Source organism: Macaca nemestrina, chromosome 6 (genome assembly GCF_043159975.1).
Source record: "Macaca nemestrina isolate mMacNem1 chromosome 6, mMacNem.hap1, whole genome shotgun sequence".
In the NCBI taxonomy this organism is placed as follows: domain Eukaryota; kingdom Metazoa; phylum Chordata; class Mammalia; order Primates; family Cercopithecidae; genus Macaca; species Macaca nemestrina.
The window spans coordinates 57037802-57060758 of record NC_092130.1 but is presented as its reverse complement, the minus strand read 5'-3'; the positions used below and the strand labels follow the sequence as shown (position 1 = coordinate 57060758).

Genomic DNA, 22957 nt, shown 5'->3' with positions numbered 1-22957 from the left:
TTGGTAAAGGTGCTATAAACATTTAAGGAAGTACCTTTGATCCATTTCTACAATCAAAGAATGACAAGATGTTATCTTCAGAAATGACTTGACAAGTGACTCTTGTGCAGAAAACTTTCAGCATGAGAACACTGGGTAAGCAGATTTGAGGCACAGTTTGAAGCAAACTTTTAAATTGTGGCAAAATATATAGAACATAAAATGTACCATCTTAATTATTTTTAAGTGTACTATTCAGTGGAATTATTCGCAATGTGTGCAACTATTTCCATTATCCATAATCCAGAGCTTTTTCACCATCCCAAACAGAAACTCTGATCCTATTGAACAGTAAGTCCCGCTTCCTCTTTTCCCCTAGTTCCTTTCAGCCCCTGGTAACCACTAGTCTACTTTCTACATCTATGAATTTAAAGCAAACTTTTTTTTTTAAGCAAAAAACAATCCAACAAACAGAACTCCTCCACTTCTACAGGGCCTGGGTAGTCAGACCACAAGTTCATAAACCTGTCAGTGAGGCCATGGGGTCCTATTTTCCCCTGCATTTCAGCCATCAAATTTTTTTACATCTATTTTGACAGGTAGACCATACACAATCTTTTCATTTTTTTATGAATTTAGCGAATATTATCTGAGTGCCTACATATGGCCAGCACTCTTTTAGTTCTGGAAGAAACTCAGACAGACCTAGAATGTGAGGTCGCTGCCCTCGCAGACCTCACATTCTAGTTGACACTGCTTCACTTTATCCCCGAACTCTGAAAAAGCACGGAAGAGTGTGCAATTTTGATGAGATACTGATGATATGTGTCAATAACTCCATTTTCAGCATTAAATTGCTAGAACATTATCCACTTTTCACTGTTATATTTGGTCAGTGCTTTAGAGGTGATAGAAGAAAAGTTGAACTCTTTTCCCAATGGATGAATATTATGATGAATATTATGCCCTTATGTTGGTCTTCTGAATCTCTATATCATTTAATTCAACATCTGATAAAACATATAGAAACTAGTGATAGTTTAGGTTTTCTAATATTTTCTATTTTCAATATCCAATTTGGGATTCCATTATATGAAATGCCTAGAATAGGCAAATCCAAAGGGACCGAAAGATTAGTGGTTGTTAGGGGTTGGGATAGAAGGGAATGAGGAGTGACTGCTAATGGGTACAGGGGTTTCTTTTTGGGGTGATAAAAATGTATAAGATAGTGGTGACAGTTGTACAACCTTGTGACTATATCAAACACTGAACTGTATACTTTAAAATGGTGATTTTATGGTGTGTGAATTATATCAATTTTAAAAATGAAAAATTTAGGTATTCAATCAAGTTAGACAAAAAGGTAGTGAGAACACATCTTTTAAGTTCATAAATAGCTACCAGAGGGCCCTTCCTACAAACTGTAAAAAACAGGTTGGTCCATTCTGAAGTGGCTGCAAACAAGCAATATATGCTGGGGCAATCTGTGAACTCAGATTCAGGTTGGGCAGCATCTGGACAGGAAGTAGAGGAGAAAATCATGTGGTCAGACGAGACTGTCTCCCCATCAGCAGAGGCCCTAATACGTCCTTAAACCACACTCAAACTCCCACATATGGTTGAAGCAACAGGAATTCAGGTACAGATAGAAATTACTAGGATTTATCTGCAAGGGAACGTCTATGTTTATACAGACATGGTATTAGATATACCTGGTAGACATTACACACCCTCCTATGCAGTACATGCCTGCATTAAACATGGAAACTAGACTTTTTCCATGAAAAAAACACAGAAATTTTAAAGGTAAATCTGATTTCACCTTCAAATATATGATATTTTCCTGTTATTGGAAACTTATTCACCCACCCATGCCTGCACCCACTCACTGATTTATCTACTGTGGTCATACTCATTAACTCCTAGGCAAAATCAGTGTAAAAACATTTGATGCCACTTATAAATGGAATGGTTATTGCTAAAAGGACTACAAAAGAGAGTTAAGATTTTAGACTCCCCTAGTTGTAAAACAAAAAAATAGTATGTAAACACTTGAGAAAAAAAGACAGTCATTTGAAATAGGAAAACCCGAACACTTTGCCAACTCTGTTTAGAAAAAAAAGAACTCAGGCTGCTCAAGAACTCAGAGATGCACACAATTATGATTTTATTTGTTAAATTACAATAGCCAAAAGAGCTTTACAGAAGGGAAAATAAAATACACATCCATTTTAGAAAAGCCCTTTTTGTTTCTCTAAATCAGAGGCCCCCTCTAGTGTTTGAAAGCAGTCTCAGGCAACACACAATGCAATTGCAGTAAACAGTCACAGCATTTTACCCCAGACCTTTCAAAACAAAAGGCATGCTTCTGTTCCATTCAAGTGGCACAAAAATCAATGAGAGAAAAATAGCTAATCATAATTAATATTGCAAATTCCTGCTATGATTCACAGATTCATTATCCTCTCATTCAGTAATTTCTTTATTATTTACTGCTGGGTTATTTTTTAGAAGATTAATACTCTGTTAATAAGGAAAAAAATAAAAGCATAGGGACTTTAATTTCCCTAATAAGAAATATATCTCATTTAAAATGACAGAAAATTAATGTTACCATATATCCTACTCTGCTTTGATGGAAGTTACTGGTAACTTCCTAAAGTATATACTTAATTATATTTGGAAATCAGAACTTTCTAAAGTACATATATTTTGAAATTCAACCTAATCTGTGACTTTGCTAAAACTTTTTCAGTACTCTGTAAAAGGAGGTGGGAAGCGTTGCTTTGAGGACAAATGTTGGCTCTGAAGAATATGATATAAAGGAACTCTTAGAGTTTATACAGACATGGCACTGAATAAATTCAATGACTGAATCTCGTGCACTTTGAAAAAGATTGACTGAAATTAGGGGGAGTAAAAAATAGTTGATTTTCACTCCATTTTTTCAGCTAATGTCTTTATGTGTCTGTTTCCATGTTCTATTACAGAGGGTTTAAGCTGACAGCTAGTATTACTATAACTGGAAAATAAAAACAAATCTCTAATTTTAACAAAATAAAACAATGCAAACTTGAGGAAGAAACCAACAGAGAAAACTATATTAAGCTAATACTTCATGTTCTTAAAAGTTATAAGTACACTGAGAATTTGAAAATTCAATAGCTCTTGAAACAAATTTAATCTGTATTAACTTTATTTAAACAAATGACCAATTTGTCACCAAACATGACATATGGCTTCTCTGCACTGATCTTACTTTGTTTTCAAACTTGTCACTTGCAAATATTATAAGAAAAAAAGGTCATCTAAAATGAGTTAAACTGGTTACAATTGGTCTCAACTTTTAAAAATTTACATTCAAATGGAATAGGACGCAGCATTTTTAAAGTGCAAGATATACTCTTTTGGCTCAACATGAAATATTATAGAACTGGAAATTACCGCAGTCATTTCTCCTACAACTAACTTAGTGAAAAGCTGTTTTGAAAGTTAGCCATCAGATTATAAACTATGAAAAACACTGAAAAGTCATTTAAAATGAGTATATAAAATGCAAATTACAAATAAAACCAGTGTGGGAGAGGTAGCATAAAGTAAATAAGATCAAATAAATACTATACAATAACATACAAAATTTTGCTTATAAAAAATTGAAAATACCATTTTAAAACATCCATTTTCCTCACTTTTGAAGGTTTTACAAAGAAATTAAAATTTAGAGTCTCTATAAAGCTCTTCCAAATGTTATTAATTACTGGCATTGCTTTTTGCCAAAATCTCTCTGATCTGTTGGTCGAGTTCACTTATTATTCGATCCTCGTGATTATACACACCCGTTCTCATCAAAGTATCCCTTTCTTCTATTAGGCGAGTCAAATAATCATCCAAGCCTTCTTCCAATACACTGCCATGGGGACCATCCTTTTTTCCACTTGCAATCTCTCTGGAATCCTGGTATTGTTTTTGCTCTTGTTGCCTTAACCTGAGAAGTCAAGAACAAATGCCACTCTAGCAACTGTGTTGGTTTTCTTAACGTCACTATTTAAAAACAAAATGATTCAATGGTAAAATAAGGTTTCAGTAATATTTTCAGGAAGAAAACAAAAACAATGTTCCACTTGGCTAGTCAACAGTCTGCACATTTATAAAAGGCAACTTTAAAAACAATACTTGTTTTTCTAATTACAAAATACATGAAAACTAGATATTATGGAGCTATGTAAAGAAAATAAAAATCATCTGTAATGTGATCCCAATTTGAGTAACATTTTTCTGTATTTCTTTTCAAGTTTAAAAAATGCATATATGTACTTAAAATATGTATGTGTTGAAAAACTTAATGATACTACATATGCAATTCTGTATACTACTTTTCTCATTTATATAGTGATTTTTTTATATCATTAAATGTTCTTCTAAATTGTTTTATAATATTCCATCATTTGGGGTATCATCATTTTGTCATCCTTTATTATTGATCTTTAGGTTGCTCGTTTTTAAACCTTTGTTGTTGCTGTTTTGAACATATTAAAAAAAATTCATTCAACAAACATTTATTTGTGCCAAACAAGTTTTGGGGATACAGAAGTGAACCAAGAAAATTCCCTGCTATTATGGAGTTGTATCTCTAATTATTTGTAGAAAGTGAAATTCTATATGTATGTGTGGTTCAAAGGGCATATGCATGTTAAGGTTTTGTATGGATATCTTCAAGTTATGTTTGTTATAATCTCATTTGGGGATGAGAAAAGGAGAGTAGATACTGACCTGCGATTTGGGTATTTCCAATAGAACACTGTTGATCAAACTGTCTTGAAAATGGAGCAGTAATAATAATACTTAGTATATTTTGTTTGTTTGAGACAAGGTCTTACTCTGTTGCCCAGGCTGGAGTGCAGTGGTGTGATCACAGCTCACTGCAGCCTCGACCTCCTGGGCTCAATGGATCTGCCCACCTCAGCCTCCCGAGTAGCTGGGACTATAGGCCATGCCACCACGCCCAGCTAATTTGTGTGTGTGTGTGTGTGTGTGTGTGTGTGTGTGAGATTTTATATATATATATATATATATATATATATATATATATATATATATATATATATATATATATATATAGTTTTGTAGACATGGCATTTCACTATGTTTTCCAGGCTAGTCCCAAACTCCTGGGCTCAAGTAATCCACTTGCCTCGGCCGCCCAAAATGCTGGGATTACAGGTGTGAGCCACTGTACCTGGCCTACTTACTAAGTGACAATAACACTAAGTTTGGATATGGAATATGTTTAATGTAGAACATACAATTAAGATATAATTTTGGCTGGGCACGGCGGCTCATGCCTGTAATCCCAGCACTTTGGGAGGCCGAGGCAAGCGGATCACCTGAGGTCAGGAGTTCAAGACCAGCCTGACCAACATGGAGAAACTCCATCTCTACTAAAAATACAAAATTAGCCGGGCGTGGTGGTACATGCCTGTAATCCCAGCTACTTGGGAGGCTGAGGCAGGAGAATCACTTGAACCCGGGAGGCCGAGGCTACAGTGAGCCAAGATCGGCCACTGCAATCCAGCCAGGGCAACAAGAGTAAAACTCTGTCTCAAAAAAAAAAAAAAAAGATATAATTTTATATTTTTCTATATTAGTGGCTACAAAAGTATTTTAATTTGCAATGATTCTGATATTTTGTCTTGATTGTAAGACAAAGCAGTTGCATCTAAGTTCCTCCCTTTGAGACTGGCTTTTCTGTGGCTTATTTCCGCTGAAGACTAAGTCCACTTCTAAATTTACACACAGGATGAGGGAGAGGGAGAAAGAAGCAGTGAGGAACGAGTCCTGCTCTCACAGACCAGGATGGCCCCAGAGGGTACATGACTGTTGGCAGAACACACTTTCATTTGTTCAGATGACCCTCTGAAACATGAAACTCCTATAATTCCTCACAAAAAAAAGGAAACTACAGTCCAAGAAGGATACCAAATGTCTTTATCTATTCTAAAACAAAAAGCCTAAACAGTGCAGGGCACTGTACTCTGGGACCTGGGTGGGAAATGGAGTGGTTAGTGAGACACTGGTACCAAAGTCTTTCCATGGAATTTGAGTGATTCATGTGGATAAGGAAGGGCAGATTTCTGAATCGTTGTTTCTCCTACGCTAATTCTTATAGCTGTCTTGGAGGACAGGGTCCCTCTAGGTAAATTAATGCACACAATGCCAAACTATGTACCAGAAAGTTTAACCATTTCCCTTCTGTGCATCATCTGTCTATGCATATGGGACAAATGCAATTTTTGTACAACTGATAAATCATCTCTACCAAATCTTTGCTAAAATGCAATTATCAGTCATGATCACAATAGAATTTTAGAACCTGATGGCTGAAGAAGCCCATAAAGTTGTTAAAGAAAACTTTTAGAACATTCCTGACAACTGCTATTCTGGACTCTACAAGCACACTCCCTGCCACTAGGAATATATTACTGTGTAGAACTGCTCTAACTTAGAAAGTTCCTTCTTGTATTGAACTCGGTATGCCTCTTTATATTTTCAGTAATTGGCTATGATATTGCCTAAGAGGAGAAGCCCGCTTACTACTTCTTAATATGGTAGCTCTCCAGATATGTGAAGACAGTTACCTACCACTTTGCCCAAGAGTTCTTCAAGTTCAATATCCCTCACTCTCTTAACCACTTCTTGGATGGCATGATATATTGCCCCTTACTGTCCTGGTCACATTCCACTGGAAGCTCTCTAGGTAGCTGATTTCCCTTAAAGTGTGCTGCACAGTGGTAAGAACACCCCAGAGGTGATTTACCAGTACTGAATAATGAACACTACTTCTATGAATGACCCTAACTGCACTGACTCTTCGGTAGCCAAATCACACCATTATTAGTGGCCACAGAAGTTCTCCTAGGCTTCTACACATCACCTGTTTTATGTCTTATCTATCACTTAAGTGATTTTTCTTATAGCTTATACAGAGGACTCTGCTTTTGTCTCTAATATATTTAATCTTATTGGTTTCAGTTTTCTCAGAATCCTAATTTATTAAGGCATTAGTAAGACTGTGTATGATCTACAGATTTGATAGGCAACATGGATATCTTTAACCCACCAAATCAGTGCTTAGCAAACAGCAGGAGCTAAACAAATATTTGCTAAACTGGAACCAAGAAAGTGCTATATATGACAGCAAAATTTTGGAAGGCAAGGATATTATAATTCATTAAGTTGTAATGTCTTGCAAGTCTATAACATGGTAGATACCAAATAAATATTTCCTGAATGAATGAGAATAAAAGTACCACAGATTGAACCCTGTTAAGCATGGTACTTGGAGCTGACCTTTTACAACTGGTATTTCTTCAATTATCTTTTAAATACAGTTATTTAATTCAGCTAGGAACCCACTTAATATAGTGACCACATTTTTCTCCACTTCATACATGGAGATATAAGATACTGTGTAAAATGTAATATGTATGCTCTGAACTGCATCCCTGCCAAATTCAGATGTTGAACCCCTAACCTCCAATGTGATGGTATTTGGAGATGGACCTTTGGGAGATAATCAGGTTTAGATGAGGCCATGAGGGTGAACTCTCATCATGGGATTAGTGCTCTCCTAAGAAGAGACACCAGAGAGAGGACAGAGCGAGAAGGTGGCCCTCTAAAACCAACCACACTGACACCATGATCTTTGACTTCTAGCCTCTAGTACTGTGAGAAAATAAACTTCTGTTTACCCAGTCTATGGTATATTTTTTTAACCAGTCCAAGTTAACTAAAACTGCACTTTGCTCAAACAAAAATATACTAGACCCTTGATAAACTAAGCCAAAAAGTCTTCCCCCAAAACTACCCTCCAAAAAAACTAGAATTCATTTTTATGCTGCTTCCTAGTGATTAATTTTCTAACATGAAACACCGTTGAAGTTGTGATTAAGATGAACACAGCACTACAGAGAAGCCCAGTGTAGCATAGTAGTTAAAAATGCAATCTCTGGAATCAGAGTTGAACTCTGGCTCCATGATTTACTAGCTACATGACCTTGAATAATGTGTTTAAGCTCTGTCTTTAATCTTCAATCTCTTCATCTTGAAATTGGTGAAAATATCTTCCTCACAAAGTAGCTTTGAAGATTTAAAAAAAAAAAAAAGAGCTGGGCAATACAAGACATTTAAAACAGTTCCTGGCACAAAGTAAGGGCTCATTAAGAGCTATTGTTACAGATATTAATAATATGACTAAATTTGAAATTTCTTATACTTTATGTAAGTGAAGACTCAGTTCAATAGTAGCAATAATCCTGAAATCACCACATAAAAATAAATTTTAAAGTAGTAATGCTATAAATGGAAACACAAGAGCTGAATGGACTTGCCACAGTTGTATTCATAGCAAAAAAAAAAAAAAAAAAAAAAAAGTTTAATAGTCTTTGGCATAGATTTTTTCTTTCTTTTTAAATTTGACACAAGGCCTCACTCTGTCACTCAAGCTGGAGTGCAGTGTGGCCTGACCACAGCTCACTACAGCCCAGAACTCTTGGGCTCAAACGATCCTCCCACCATCCACTCAAAGTGTTAGGATTACAGGAATGAGCCACAGTACCCAGCTGGCATAGATTTTCTATTGTATATGTCTGCTACATTTTCTATATTTTTATATATGATCTACTTTATCCTTGAAAGACCTGAAGTTGTACCTTCCCTGAACCAAACTTTGGTTTTTGAAAGAAACACTCTTTTAGTTATTATACCTGTTCAATTCATTTCTTATATCCAACAATTCTTGTCGCTCGGTTTTTACTGTATCTTTTTCCTCAGCAGCCAGGTAACGTAGTCTCATCTGTTCCAATTCTTCCTGCTGTTTTTTAAGACGAGCCATTTGACTTTCTTGTTCCCTCTTGAAAGAAACAAAGAAACAAGCCATATTCTTAATATTAGGAACAAATATTTCATATGACTTTGACTTGTGATTATAATCCTATTTGACAACACCCATGATATAGCCACACACTGCCAATTCTTTTTTTTTTTAAGAACAGAATCTCACTGTGTTGCCCAGGCTGGAGTGCACTGGCTAGTCACAGGAGCAATGAAGCACACTAAAGCCACAGACTGCTAGGTTCAAGCAATCCTCCTACTTCGGCCTCTGGGCCCAAGTAGGAGTACCTGGGCCCAAGGTGTGTGCCCACCCTTGCACTGCTAATTTTATGAGTTATATATTATCCAGAAAATACCCAGGTAAGTTTTCTCTAAACACTCTATTACTTCTCTTTTACTATAAGTCATAATCCTTCAATCAGTGATTGATATTAGCTGACTATCACAGGACAATAGATGTTGAAGGCAAGAAAGAGGCTACTGTCAATACAATGAACTGCTAAAAGACTAGTGGTAAGAGCAGCATCTGAGAAAATCGTTATACAAAGATGTACCTAGAAAAATTCATTAACTGTCCCTGTACAAATCCCTAATTCCACTCCTACTTCAGTAAATATGCCTTTCCACTCTGTTCTCCAGACTCATACAAAACCTATGCACATATGTTTTTAAACAAAAATGAAAACAAACAATACGTTCTAGTTTGCATTTTGAAAAAAGTTTAACAATTCTTCAAGTCAATAGATAAAGTCTTAAAATAAATGAGTAACATTCCACATAATGCATATTCCATGACTTATTCAACCACTTTCTCAATAACAGACACTTTTGTTACTACAAACACTGCTGTAATAGGACACTCTGTCATCTATCACACAGGTTAGCTCAGGAATCCTTAAGTCATTTTCTTTTGTTTAGGACAAAATCCCAGAGTGGGAAAGCTGGGTCAATAGGTTTCTGTTAACTATTTTTTAAAGTATTTATTGAATTGTAACAAAACAGAAAACTGCCAAATGACAAGATGCATTTTGATATATTTTCACAAAGTAGACCACTCACATACTCACCATCTGGAGATCAGACTGCCAGAATCCCAGAAATCTGTGTCTCCTCCCAGTCACTAACCATTCACCCTTTCCCAACGATAACTACTACCCTAATTTTAACACCACAAATAAGTTTTGAACTTAATATAGAATCTGTACAGTATGTATTTGTGTCAGGGTTCTTTCATTTAACATTGTTTTTGAGACTCATTGTTCTATGTAGTTAATCATTTACATTATTATACAGCATTCCACTGAATGAATATACAATTTATTCATTCACTGCTGAAAGACACTGGGCAGTTTCCAGTTTTGAATTATAAATAATGCTGATGTGAAGATTTTATACATGTCTTTTGGAACACACTTGTATGCATTCCTACTGGATATACACATAGGCTTCAAATTGCGTGGTCAGAGGATGTAAGAATTAGAACAGCCTTAGTAAATACAGGTTTTAGTATCCCTTATCTGAAATGCTTGGGGCCATAAGTGTTTTGATTTTGAAATATTTGCATATACATAACAAGATATCTTGGGGATGGGACTGTCTAAACATGAAATTCATTTATGTTTCACATACACCTTGTATACACAGCCTGAAAGTAATTTTACACAGTGTTTTACACAATGTTTTAAATAATTCTGTGTGAACTGTCACATAAGGTCAGGTGTAGAATTTTCCACTTGTGGCATCCTGTCAGGGCTCAAAAAGTTCAGATTTTGAAGCATTTCGGATTAGGGATGTTCAACCTGTATTTCCAAACAGTTTGCAAGGTAGTTGTATCAATTCATACTTCCACTTGAGCATTCCAGTGCTTTATATTCTTGCCAACGCTTGGTGATGTCATTTTTTTTTTTCATTTTAGCCATTTGACAGGTCACGTAGTAGAATCTCATTGTAATTTTATCTTGCACTATTTAAAGACCAGTGAGGTTGAACATATTTTAATAGTTTTATGACATTTAGGTATCTTTGTTTATAAAGTTCCTATTTACGCTTTTGGTACTTTACCTGGTTGTCCATCTTCTGTTATTGATGCTTATAAATATTGGATAAGTCCTTTGTCAATTTTATAAATTACAACTATTTCCCAGTAGTCTTTGGCCTGTCTTTTCACTCCTTTAATGTTGTTTTTAATAAAGAGAAGTCCTTGATTTTAACATAGTTCAGATTTTTCTGTTTATTCCTTTTTTTTTTTTTTTTTGAGACGGAGTCTTGCTCTGTCACCCAGGCTGGAGTGCAGTGGCCGGATCTCAGCTCACTGCAAGCTCCTCCTCTCGGGTTCACGCCATTCTCCTGCCTCAGCCTCCGGAGTAGCTGGGACTACAGGCACCCACCACTTCGCCCGGCTAGTTTTTTGTATTTTTTAGTAGAGACGGGGTTTCACCATGTTAGCCAGGATGGTCTCGATCTCCTGACCTCGTGATCCGCCCGTCTCGGCCTCCCAAAGTGCTGGGATTACAGGCTTGAGCCACCGCGCCCGGCCCCTGTTTATTCCTTTTTGGTTAGTGCTCTTTCCTATTTAAGACATTTTTTGCCTGTCTCAGTCTGTTAGATATTCTTTTATGTTACCCTCCTGAAGTTTCACTTTTTCCCCATATAGAGCTCAAACTGACCTAGCAATATTTGCTGAAAAACACCTCTTCTCTTGTTGCTTGGCAGTTATTATTACCTGTCACATATCACCTCCATCCATATATGTATGTTTTTGTTTCTGGATGCTCTGATCTATTTATTCTTGCATTAACACTACACTGTTTTAATTACTTCAACTCTTGTAACAATGTCTTAATATATGATAGTGTAAGTTCCTCTACCTTTGGCTATTCTTCAAAATGATTTTAGCTATTCTTGGCTCTTACATTTTCATATAAATTTCAATTTCTAAGGCTAAAAAAAAACCTGCTGAGATTTTATGATGATTATATTGAATCTACAGATCAATTTGGCCAAAACCAGTGTCTTTAAAATATTGATTTTTAATCAATGAAATGGTTTACCTAATGATGTAGGTCTTAACTTTTAATAATAGTTTACAGTCCTCTATATGCTAAGACTAACATATTTGATTGTACTGCTAGATATTTGATTTTAGATGCTACTGTAAATGATAGAACTTTACAATTTTCATTTCCTAATTACTTTAGTAGACAAATAACATTAATTTTTACATATTGACTTTGTTTCCAGCAAACTTGCTAAACTCACTTATTCCTAATTTTAGATACTTCTTAGCTTTCTAAATACATCCGTGTTATCTGCAAATAAGGGTAGTTTTACTTTCTCCCTTCCAAATGACACACTATTTGTTTTTCTTGCCCTATTACACTGGCTAGAACACCTCTAATACAATGTTGAAAAGAAATGGTGATAGAGGGAATGTTTTTCTCATTTCTGATCTGAGGAAAGTTTCATTATTTTAAGAATGTTTTTTGTAGGCTTTATGTAAAAACTCCACTAGATTAACAAATTTACTGTCTAGTCTTAGTTTGTTAAGGGATATGACTTTTTCTGCAGCTGTTGATATCTTTTTCTCCTTTACTCTTTGAATGTGGTAAATAACCAACCTTGCATTTGCTTAATAAATAAGCTTCGCTGTAATGCTTACAAGCTTAATATCTTAAACTTGTTATCTTTAATGTTTTAAAAGACTGGCCAATTAATTTTGTCCTTGTAGGCTTTTAGGATCAAGGTTATGCTAGTCTCGTTTTAAAAAGGTGAGAAGCGTTCTTCACTTCCCATTTTCTAAAATCTTTGTGTAAGATTAGTGTTATTTCTTCCTAAAATGTTCACTAAAATTCAAGTGTGAAGACATATGGGTCTGGAGCCTTCTTTGTGGGCAGGTTTTTTTTATTACAGATTCAATTTCTTTAATAGCTATAAGACTATTTCTATTTTCTGTGTCTTGGTGTATCCGTTTTGGAAGTTCTTTTTTCAAATTCACATGAAATTGTTCATACTATCCTCTTATCTCTGTAAATGTCTGAGATCTGTAGTCTTGTCTCTTTTTTCGATTCCCGATATGGATAGTTACTGTCTATTCTTTTTGTCCTTGAATACTTGCTAAGGGGGAGTAGAGGGGTCCTTTCAAAGACATGACTTTTGGCTTTATTGATTTTTATTGTATGTTTCCTCTCAGAAATAATTTCTATTCATCTTATTTCCTTGCTTCCACTTTACTTTCTTCTTGTTCTACTGAGTTTTTGAAAGGAATATTTAGAGAGCAGATTTATTCGTCTTATTTGCTAAACATAACTGCGGTTATACATTTCCCTCTAAGCACAGCTTTCACTAAATTCCACACTTTGATGTGTTTTATGTGCACTATTTTTCAGTTCAAAATATTTTCTAATTTTACTGTGGTCTCCAGTTTACCATGGGTTACGAGATGTACGCTACTTAATATTCACTCATTTGGGGACATTTTGTATTATCTTTTTACTTCTAGCTTAATATCACTGTGGTCAGAGAACATATTCTATATTACAATCTTCTGGAATGTGTTGAGAATTGTAATTTAATCCAGCATATAAGCAACTTGGTTAAATGTTCCATGTGCACTAGAAAATAGTGTATATTCTGGACTTTTTGGATGAAGTGTTCTAGAATATACCAATGGTTAGTTGTGTTGCCCAAATCTTCTACATTGTTACTTATTTTCGGTCTGTTTGCACCATCAGTTCTCTGGAGAGTTATGGTAAAATCTTCTATCATTATAGATTTACCTATTTCTCTTTTAAGCTCTATTAATTTATCTAATTTGTTGCTGTGTTACCAGGTACAAATGTACAATTGTTGTCATCTTCCAAGTGGATTAACCCCCCTTTTATAACTATGAAAACTCCCTTTACCTACAGTAAAATGTCTCTCACCCTAAAGTCTGGTTTGCCTAATATGAAGTATTACTACACCAGCTTTCTCTTAGTATTATTGTAGTATATATTTTCCTTCTGTTAGAATTCAACCATCTTATGTTCTTATATTTAAGGTATCTCTTACAAAGCATATTGTTAACTTTTTAAAATTCAGCTTTTAAATATCTGTCTTTAATGGGAGCATTTGGTCCACTTATATTTAAAGCAATTGGTGATATAGATTTAAATCTTTTCATCTTATGATTTTCTATTCATTCCATCTATTTTATGCTCCTTCTCTCTCCCTTTAATGAAATAATTTGTCATTCAATTTTCACCCTCTATCTTGTTACTAAATAATTTTTAACTCTTCTTTTAGAAATACGTATCCCTCACTTAACAGAATCTAACTAGGACTTTTACATCTTCAGATAATTTAACATACTTTAAACATTTCACTCTCTTCATATTTTTGCACTATTTTTGTTATAACTTTTAATTCTATGTATATTTTAAAGTCAACAAATACTCTTATTGTTTTCCTACAACCAATATCCGTTTACAGTTAGCCTGATATTTATTTCCATTGTTCTTTACTCTTCTGTATTTCAAAGCTTTCATTTGGGATCATTCTTCTTCTTCTGCCTGAAGAACCCAAGTATTTCTTTTGCTTCGGATTTGCCATGACAAATTCTGCCAATTTTTGTTGGTCTCAGTCTTTCCTTTATAAATAATGCTTTTACTGGGTAACAAAATTTTAGTTCAGCAATTGTTTTCTTTGGTACTTTAGGGATGCTATTTTACCGTCTTACAAATTCCTTTACTTTTGTTAAAAAGTCATCTGTCAGTCTTATCACTGCTCCTTTGAAGGCAATGTATCTGTCCACCCCTGCTCCCAACAGCTTTTAAGGTTTGTCTTTGCTTTTTGTCAATTTTGCTGTGATGCATCTAGGTAGGTTTACTTTGTATTTATCCTGCTTGCAGTTCATAGATATTTTTGAATCTATGAACTGATAGCTGTTTTACTTTGGAAAATTCTTAGCCAGTATCTCTTTAAATATTGCTTTCTCCCCATTCTTTCTCCAATTACACATAAGACAGTCTCAAAATATACCACTTCTCTAACACATTTCTTCATCATATCATCTATTTTCTACAGTATAATGATAGTAGTATTTCAAACTTCTTGTCTGATATTCCAGAATCTGAATTACACTTGTTGATTAATTTCTACTGAGCACAAGACATAAACAGGCACTCTACAGATGAAGAAATGTAAGCAGCGTGGCAAAACCCTGTCTCCACAAAAAAAAAAAAAAAAAAAAAAAAAAAAAAAAAAAATTACAAAAATTAGCCAGGCATGGTGACGTGCACCTGGAGTCCCAGATACTTCGGAGGCTGAGGTGGATGACCTGAGCCTAGGAGGTTGAGGCTGCAGTGAACTGTGAATGCACCACTGCACTCCAATCTGGGTGACAGAGTGAGACCTTGTTTCAAAAACAAACATAGGAAAAGATGCTCAAAGTTAGTTATTAGTAACTACAGGAATGAAAATTTAAGCCCCAATGTGACACTACTTGGGGCCAACCAAACTGAAAAATTTAAGACATCTGACAATAGCTAACTGTTTGCAAAAATGTGAAGGACAGGAACAATTATATGCTACTCTTGGGAATTGCAAATTAGTATAACCACTTTAAAGATAATTACGTAATATTTAGTGAAACTGAAGAAATCAATGTCCCCTAGTACCAGAAATCCCACTTTTAGATGAGAAACTCTTACAGGCACTAACACATTCAGGGTTCTCTTATCCTGGATAAAATTGTGCAATATTTATAGAGAATGATTGTATGTATATAAAGGTTCAAAACACACAAAACTAAGCAATGTTGTTTGCAAATAGTAGACTTTTAATATATCATGTCACAAAATTATGACAAAAAGCAAAGGAATAATATCAAATTCAGGATAGTAATTACCTCTGGAAACAGAACACAGAGTTGAGAAAGGGACACAGAAGGCTTCCAAAGCATTCATAATGCTCTGTTTCTTAAACCAGGAGGCAGGTGGAAAGAGGAGAAGAACCTTCTTTGAAATGTGTATTTCATTTTAAAGTTATTTAAAAAGAAAAACATATCTGGGCAAAAATGCACCAAACTCTCTTCTTTGGCTAAGGAGAGGATTACTGGTGATCTGTAGTGTCTAAAGTTACATGGTGCTGCAAATTGAGTAAGTATGACTGCAAGCAGGAAATATGTAATAAAAGTTGATTATTAGCTTTACTCTGTAAAACTAAGTTTTTGATAAAATTTAACATTTTCTAAAACATAAGAAAATCCTTTAAATGTTTGGAATTTTGAATCAAGAATAGGGCATTAATAATAATCACACACACACACACACACACAAATTAGAGGTTAGTGAAAGAAGTCCTCTCCAGTGCCAGGTGCTCTGGGTTAAAGGATCCTCAATCAAGTGAGTATAATCTTTATTTTGCCTTGGCTGCCTATAAATCCAGAGAGGAGATGTAAACATACATACACTAGACTAAACAGCGGCTAAAAAGTGGCCACTACTTACCCTCCCACTCACACATACCATGTAAGTCTGTGGGAAAAAACTTACAACTAAACTAAGGAACTCAAGTAAAGTTTTCTGAAAATAACCCAGAGCTGACAAGTCAGTAGGAGGGCCTGGATGGTTTCAAGACACAGTTTTTAACCAAGACTTGGACCTCCAACTGTTTTCTTAAACAAAGATTTACATCCCATCCTTGGCTAAATTACTTATAAATTAATCAAATTAATTACTCAGAGTGGATAAGCAGGAGGCTGGACAAGATAGTGCTGATGTCAGCCAATGAAGTCTGTGTTGTTTTAACTAAATATATCAGCTCAGTTTTAAACAGATCTACTGTGCACAAATATGGTAACAGACCCACAATCCTTCCCAAAATATTACTTCTCTTTCCTGTCCTGGGAACATACATACCTACTTTGAATATATCTGACATAAAAATGTTAAATTGTCTACAACAAACTCATACTTCATAACAATGCTTCATTTATTTTTTTAAAAAGTAGGCTTTATTCTACTTAATGATATTCTAAGGTGTCAAGAAATGTTTTTAAGTAAATATGCAAATAGGTTATTTAGAGCACAAGTAGGAAAGCACACAACTTCACTTGAGTATTTGTAGACCAATGCAATTCAAGTATTTCTTTTGGTTTTAAAATATTTCTATAGTATATCTTGAAGAAGAAAAAAGGAAACTAAATTACCTCTTACAAGTCTAACAAGTAGAACTTTTAACTTTGTCCCATGATATCAAACTTAAGGGTATCACTTCCTTGTTTTCTAAATCAGGACTCATTTTATGTTATGCTTATTTATATTTTACAGCTGTTGCCTTCCCAGTTACCAAAGAACAAAAAAGCTTTCCACTGGGAAACAGGCTTTTACAGTTGCAAATCAAAAGAAAAGATTTTTTTCTAAATAATTAGAAAGTTACAAAATAGTTAGAAGGTTATATTTTTTAATTCACAAATTTACTATTCTGGGTCACCTTCGAGTAATGGAAATCTCTGTTTAAACATTCTTCTGGCAATGGGCACCAAGCATTAGGTCTTATTTCCAAGCTTTACCAGCTGGGTTTTGTCATTAACATTTATTAACAATCTAAGATATGGCTTTCACCATCTAATCCGTACTACACAAATGTTTTGTATGGCTCTCCAGAGGGTTTTGATGTGACAAATTACTGGCAGAGATTACAGCCCCGTGGCTATTCACCAGAGGCAATGTAAAATTAACATGGTACTAATCCAATTTAAACAAGAAGTTGCACAAACAATCTTCTGAACAAAACCAGAGAGATGATTCCAAAATTATATTCAAGCACAATAAATGTGTTTTTAATAAAAAATTTAAGGAAAAAAAACTGAGTAATTTTCACACACATGAAATGTGCCTATTTGATGAAGTTATTAATTTTAATCTTACTAAAACAGTTAGGGGCAGAGCACAACTCACTATGGTAACCCCAAGGTCTATTACTTTTCTTCTTAAAGTGTTGCATCTCAGTGTAGTCTGCAGAACATCAGTGATTCCTAGTGACCTCAAAATGTGATTACAGAGGTGCCTCTAAAGCAGAAAGTTTGTGGGATAAGGATTAAATTGGTTTGCAATGAAAAAGCAATGAGCATCTCTGCACTCAAAGAACTTTTCTTTCATGAAGTATAAGTTTCAGAATTGAACCACTAATTTAAAACTTTTTTTTTCCTTTTCTTTACAAAACGTATCTGAATGTGATATCCTCCTTATTTGAATAAAATAGCTAAAATTACTTTGCAATGCTTTTTGGGCAAGAGGGTAGGAAATACACAGGAAGAAGGTTAAATAAAAAATGGATTAAATGGAAAAAAGATCCAGAAGATAACAAAAGTATATGAGGATGTGTGTGTTAGGAAGGAGGAATTCTTACATTGGAGCCTTTCACACTGAATCTTCTTTTAAAGGAGACTCCTTCAATACCCCAGTGTAAAACTAATCAAAAGCCAGGAATTTGGGGGATTCTATTCAGAACACTGTTTGTTTACTTATATTTTTTGAAACTACCTCAAATGGTGAAAAACTTAAAGAATGTAATCTATAATATACACACATGAACATGACAAAGTAAAAAGTTCTTGCATAGATACTTCTCAATAAAAAAGCACATCAATTATAATGAGATTAAGTTTCAATAATTAATGATTATTCAGTTCTCCACAGAAAATGCCCTAACCAATAGTTAACAGTTTTCTCCCTTTTCAGCTGATTTGGGTAATGTGTAATGACTGTTCACTACTCAGCTTCTTCAATGGAAGCACTATCTTCCACTTCTTCCCCCTCTACTCTCCTTTTAAAAACTTGAAATGATTTCCTATCTAGTAGTGTTATTTGAAGCATTTTCTCTTTGAAATATTTCTCCCTTAGCTTTGAGTGACATATGTGGTGATAGCCCCCAGTGGTCCCCTTGTTTTTCTAATACTTGCTGACTTCATTTACATTTCTTAACACCCTGCTATATTCTAAGTATCAGTCCTCCTAGGTGAACTTTAAGTTCCACATGGGAGCAACTGCTATATCCATAGCATCCCACTGTGCAAGGTGCATAGCAGGCTCTCAATAAGCACTTGCTGAATGAATGAAAGAATGAACTAACTACAGATATTTCTTCATCTCAATGTACTCACATTCCTTTATACTCAAACTTGGGAAGTTTACCTACTGACACTCTTGCACATCTGCACATTTAGCCCTTCATACTTTTTCCTTCTGTAGTTTTCTACAGAATGTCTAACTATCACTGCATAACAACATCCCTCAATTATGCACACTTAAGAATTTTGACTCTCAGTCACAGAGCCCTCTAGTATTTGTTCTGTTCATCAATATCCAAAGCTACTGTCTAATTAGGTCCCCATTGACTGAACGCACCACCACCACAGAATGGCTTTATGGCTCATCTCTTTTTAACAAGTTACTTAACATTTACTGAGCACATACTATGTATAAAACACTGTATTAAATACACACTTTAAAACCACTCGTTTAATTCTCAGAATAACCTGTGGAAGAAAATTTCTCATTGTTCAAATGAAGAGACTAATCAGAGAAGTTAGAGAGGTAGAACCAAAACTCAACCTAGCTCTCTTGACTCCAGGGTCATGTTCTTAATTACTATTTATGCTGCTTTTGATGGAGTTTCTATCTTGTTACCTTTAACAGCCATTCTCATCATATTTCCTTGGCCCCAATTCCACAGGGACTCCTCTCTATTATACTATATGCAACTTAAATATCTTGGCAGCAGGACCATATATTAGCTGCTTCTCTCTCAAAATCACTTTAATTCTCATTACCAGACCGGGTCTCTCTTGTGGTCAATGATGCCATTTTCCTTCTTAGGATATACCAACTCACCTAAAACTCAGTACTCTCGTCAGAGTGGCTAATTTTCTTCTAGAAATTCTTTCATTCCTTGACTTCAATGGACTAAGACCATAATATCATAAAAGGGAAAGAAGCCTCAGGCTGGATTCCTCAAAAGCTTTCAATGCTAGGTCTATCACTTAGTACCTATGTGATCACATGAAACTTAACTTCTTTAAGTCTCAGTTTCTTCATCTATTAGGCTGGTGCAAAAGTAATTGCAGTTTTTGCCACTTTCACTTTTGCACCAACCTAATAAAACGGGAATATTACCTGCTATATAGGGATCTTTGTCACGATTAAATGATAAATTCTGAAGGGCTTAGTGCTACACTTGGCACAAAGTAAGCCTTCAATACACGCTAATTGCTCTACCAGTATCATCATAATGATCTTCACATTTTCTCTAGTTGTTATTTCCTTCATTAGCTTTCTTTTTTCTTTCTTAAACATAAGAATTCCAAGTTCTAGCTGGCACAACTTTAAACACTACCTCTGCAAAGGATTCCTTTATGTCTATTTTTAAGCCCAATCATTCTTTCTAACTGGTAGCCAAATTTCATTCTGTAAAAATTAAAACATCCAAATTTGCAAATCCTATCTCCTTCCCACCCTCCAAACAGCTTTTTCGTAACTATATTTCCCAAACTGGACCAGACACTGAAGCTTGGGCCCTTGGCATCATCTTTGACAAGAATCTTCTTGTTGCATTGCTACTGCTACTACTTAAGTTCCAGCCCTTATCACCAGAAATGACTTAGAAAACGGGTCCTCCTCTGTTTTATAAGAAGAGCCTATGCTTTCCCACTTTATGCCTCTTTGCTATGATCATTCTATTCAGTATATTCACATTTCCCCCACTACTTTCCTAAATCACAACCAATTCCTCTATTAAAATCTTAAGTATCTATCTCCAGAGGCCTATCACAAATACCTCCTCTCCTATGACACCTTTCCAACTCCTGAGTACTCTATATGGTCTGCGTCAAGGCTCTTACTATTAGGCAGTAAATTTTATATTTATGGTTGTTTCTTCCTTATTACTAAATTGCAAGCTCCGTGATGGAAAGGCCAATGTCTTGCATAGATTTACACCTGGTATAATATTATTTTATACTTATTATACATGTAAGACACTGCTTTCAATACAGGAGACTCTTAGTACTATATATAATGTCTATCCTTAGTCCTGTCAGTATTAACATAGTCACATGGCACATTATTTTATATCTATATCTACCTGTCTTCATTTGTAATGCTTACAATCCCAACTCCTCTGTCATCTATGTTAGGGTAAACTATCTACCCTAGTTTTTAATTCTCATGTAGACTGGTAGTACTCTATGAAAGGGGTAAGCATTTAGTATAATAGCATAATGATATTTAATAGTATTTGACGCTTATGGAGACACATTAAGAAAACTACAAACTTGAAAGACCCTATGTGTGAAATTTCATTCAGAATAAAACTGACACATTAAGTAAAAGTGAACTTGGAATAAACGAACCATTATTACTCTCTAAAAGATTTAGGTCAGTTAGGGTTAGATTCAAAATAAAAATCTTATTCATAATTTCTTCAAATGATTAAGATCAAATATGTCCAAAATTAAGATTAATTTCTTCTGAAGCACACAGCATTTGTTGATTGGTAGCAGGAAAGAAAAAAAAAATAACAATTCAGAAAACTTCTATCAAGGTTTTTAAACTCTTTAAAAATCATGCAAAAATTCCTTGTAATTCCTTTTCTTGACTGAATTACTGTGTCTTAAGAATAACATTTGAAATATATTCTTAAACTTGACAAAATGTTCAAGTTATCCTTAAATTTCATCCTAAAAGGCACTCCCAGTGGAAAGTTTAATCCTAAGAAAGAAAAGAGTGGTTGTTTTATAAGTGAAAGTAAAATAAATTATTCCCAGTTTCTTCTGGGGAAAGGGATAGCTGGCACTTTTTTTTTTTAAAGACACAATTGTTTCTAACTATAAAAAAGAAAGATCTTGCCTTTATAACATATTTTTATAAAAACCTCTAATCTCAAAAATAGCAATATTCAAATGCAGACATCTGAATGTAACAGATATTGCCAAACATGCGAATTTGCAAAGAAACAAGGGAAAAAGATATAAAAAGAATAAGCTATAAACTACATACCTGTTTAAGTCTGGCAAGTTCTTTCAAAGCTCGTCCCCACTGCTGCTTGTAATGCAGTTTAGACTTAGTTGCAGATTCCAACTTTCTTTCAAGTTCAACCTAACAGTGATTAAAATCATATCAAGTGAAACACTATACCACTGTGTACAACCACTGAAAGATAATATATACAAAGAGTCTGGCTTAAGAAAAGAGTTTATACAGTGTAACATACGACATCATCTAAAACTGTTATATAATTTACTATAAATATTATGGCACATGAACATTTTCTTGTTTAAAATATAGTCTTATTTTTATTGCCTAACAGTCTATCCTAAAAAGAACTGAATTAGTCTTAACCTCCAGACAGTTACTATAAATGTATTTAAACATATATATTATATAAAGATCATGGAGTGAGAAATACATTCATTTTTTACAAAAAACAGTTCTAACTGTTAACATTCCAATTTAGCTGGCACTCTAAATCTTAGAAGCCAAATTTTCTTTTTGGAGGCCTATCTTCATATGGAATTTTGTCTTATGAAGACAGCCAGTAGAGATGCTTTTATAACTGTATTTTGGCAAAATTGTGAAACTCTGAAAACAGTGAAATGTTTTATCAGAAAGCAGTCTACTAAGAAAGAGTACAAAGTCAAAAATATTTTAAGAATGTTAACATAAAGCCAAGAGTAAGAAAAATAATGTTCCTTAATAACACACATTCTATTTTCTATTTTTCCTCAAATATATAAAGAAAAACATTAAAGTGATTCAATTAAAAATATGATTATTTATACTTGCAGCAGGCAATCTGTTGTACATGAACTGAAGCCAACTTGGCTATGTTTTGGAATGTACTCAGTGTTTCAAACCAAGTACCAAACAAATTCATGTAGCCAACAGATAGTTTTACTATTAAGTGATAATGTAATAATCTGCTTGAATTAGAGTAAAACACTGTTACTCTGAACCGGTCTAATTTTTATATCAAGTCTAGTTTTTCCCATACATATAGCTTGTAGTATTTTACAGGAAAACAAAAATGAAGATACTATCCAAAAATTCCA

At 34.5% G+C, this 22957-nt stretch overlaps 1 protein-coding gene across 5 annotated transcripts in view; it reads right to left on the bottom strand.

Annotated features, from left to right (window-relative positions):
• Nucleotides 1-2122: 2122 nt before the first annotated feature.
• The window catches only part of LOC105463149 (centrosomal protein 120), a 76839-nt gene continuing 56004 nt past the window's right edge, over nt 2123-22957 (bottom strand). For all 5 annotated transcript variants that reach the window (XM_011710108.3, XM_011710109.3, XM_024787144.2 and 2 more), the window contains 3 exons: nt 21906-22004; nt 8742-8887; nt 2123-3964 (listed from right to left, as the gene is read on the bottom strand). In XM_011710108.3, coding sequence (XP_011708410.1) covers nt 3730-3964; nt 8742-8887; nt 21906-22004 — 480 coding nt within the window. In that variant the 3' untranslated portion in view covers nt 2123-3729. The remainder of the gene's footprint in view (nt 3965-8741; nt 8888-21905; nt 22005-22957) is intronic.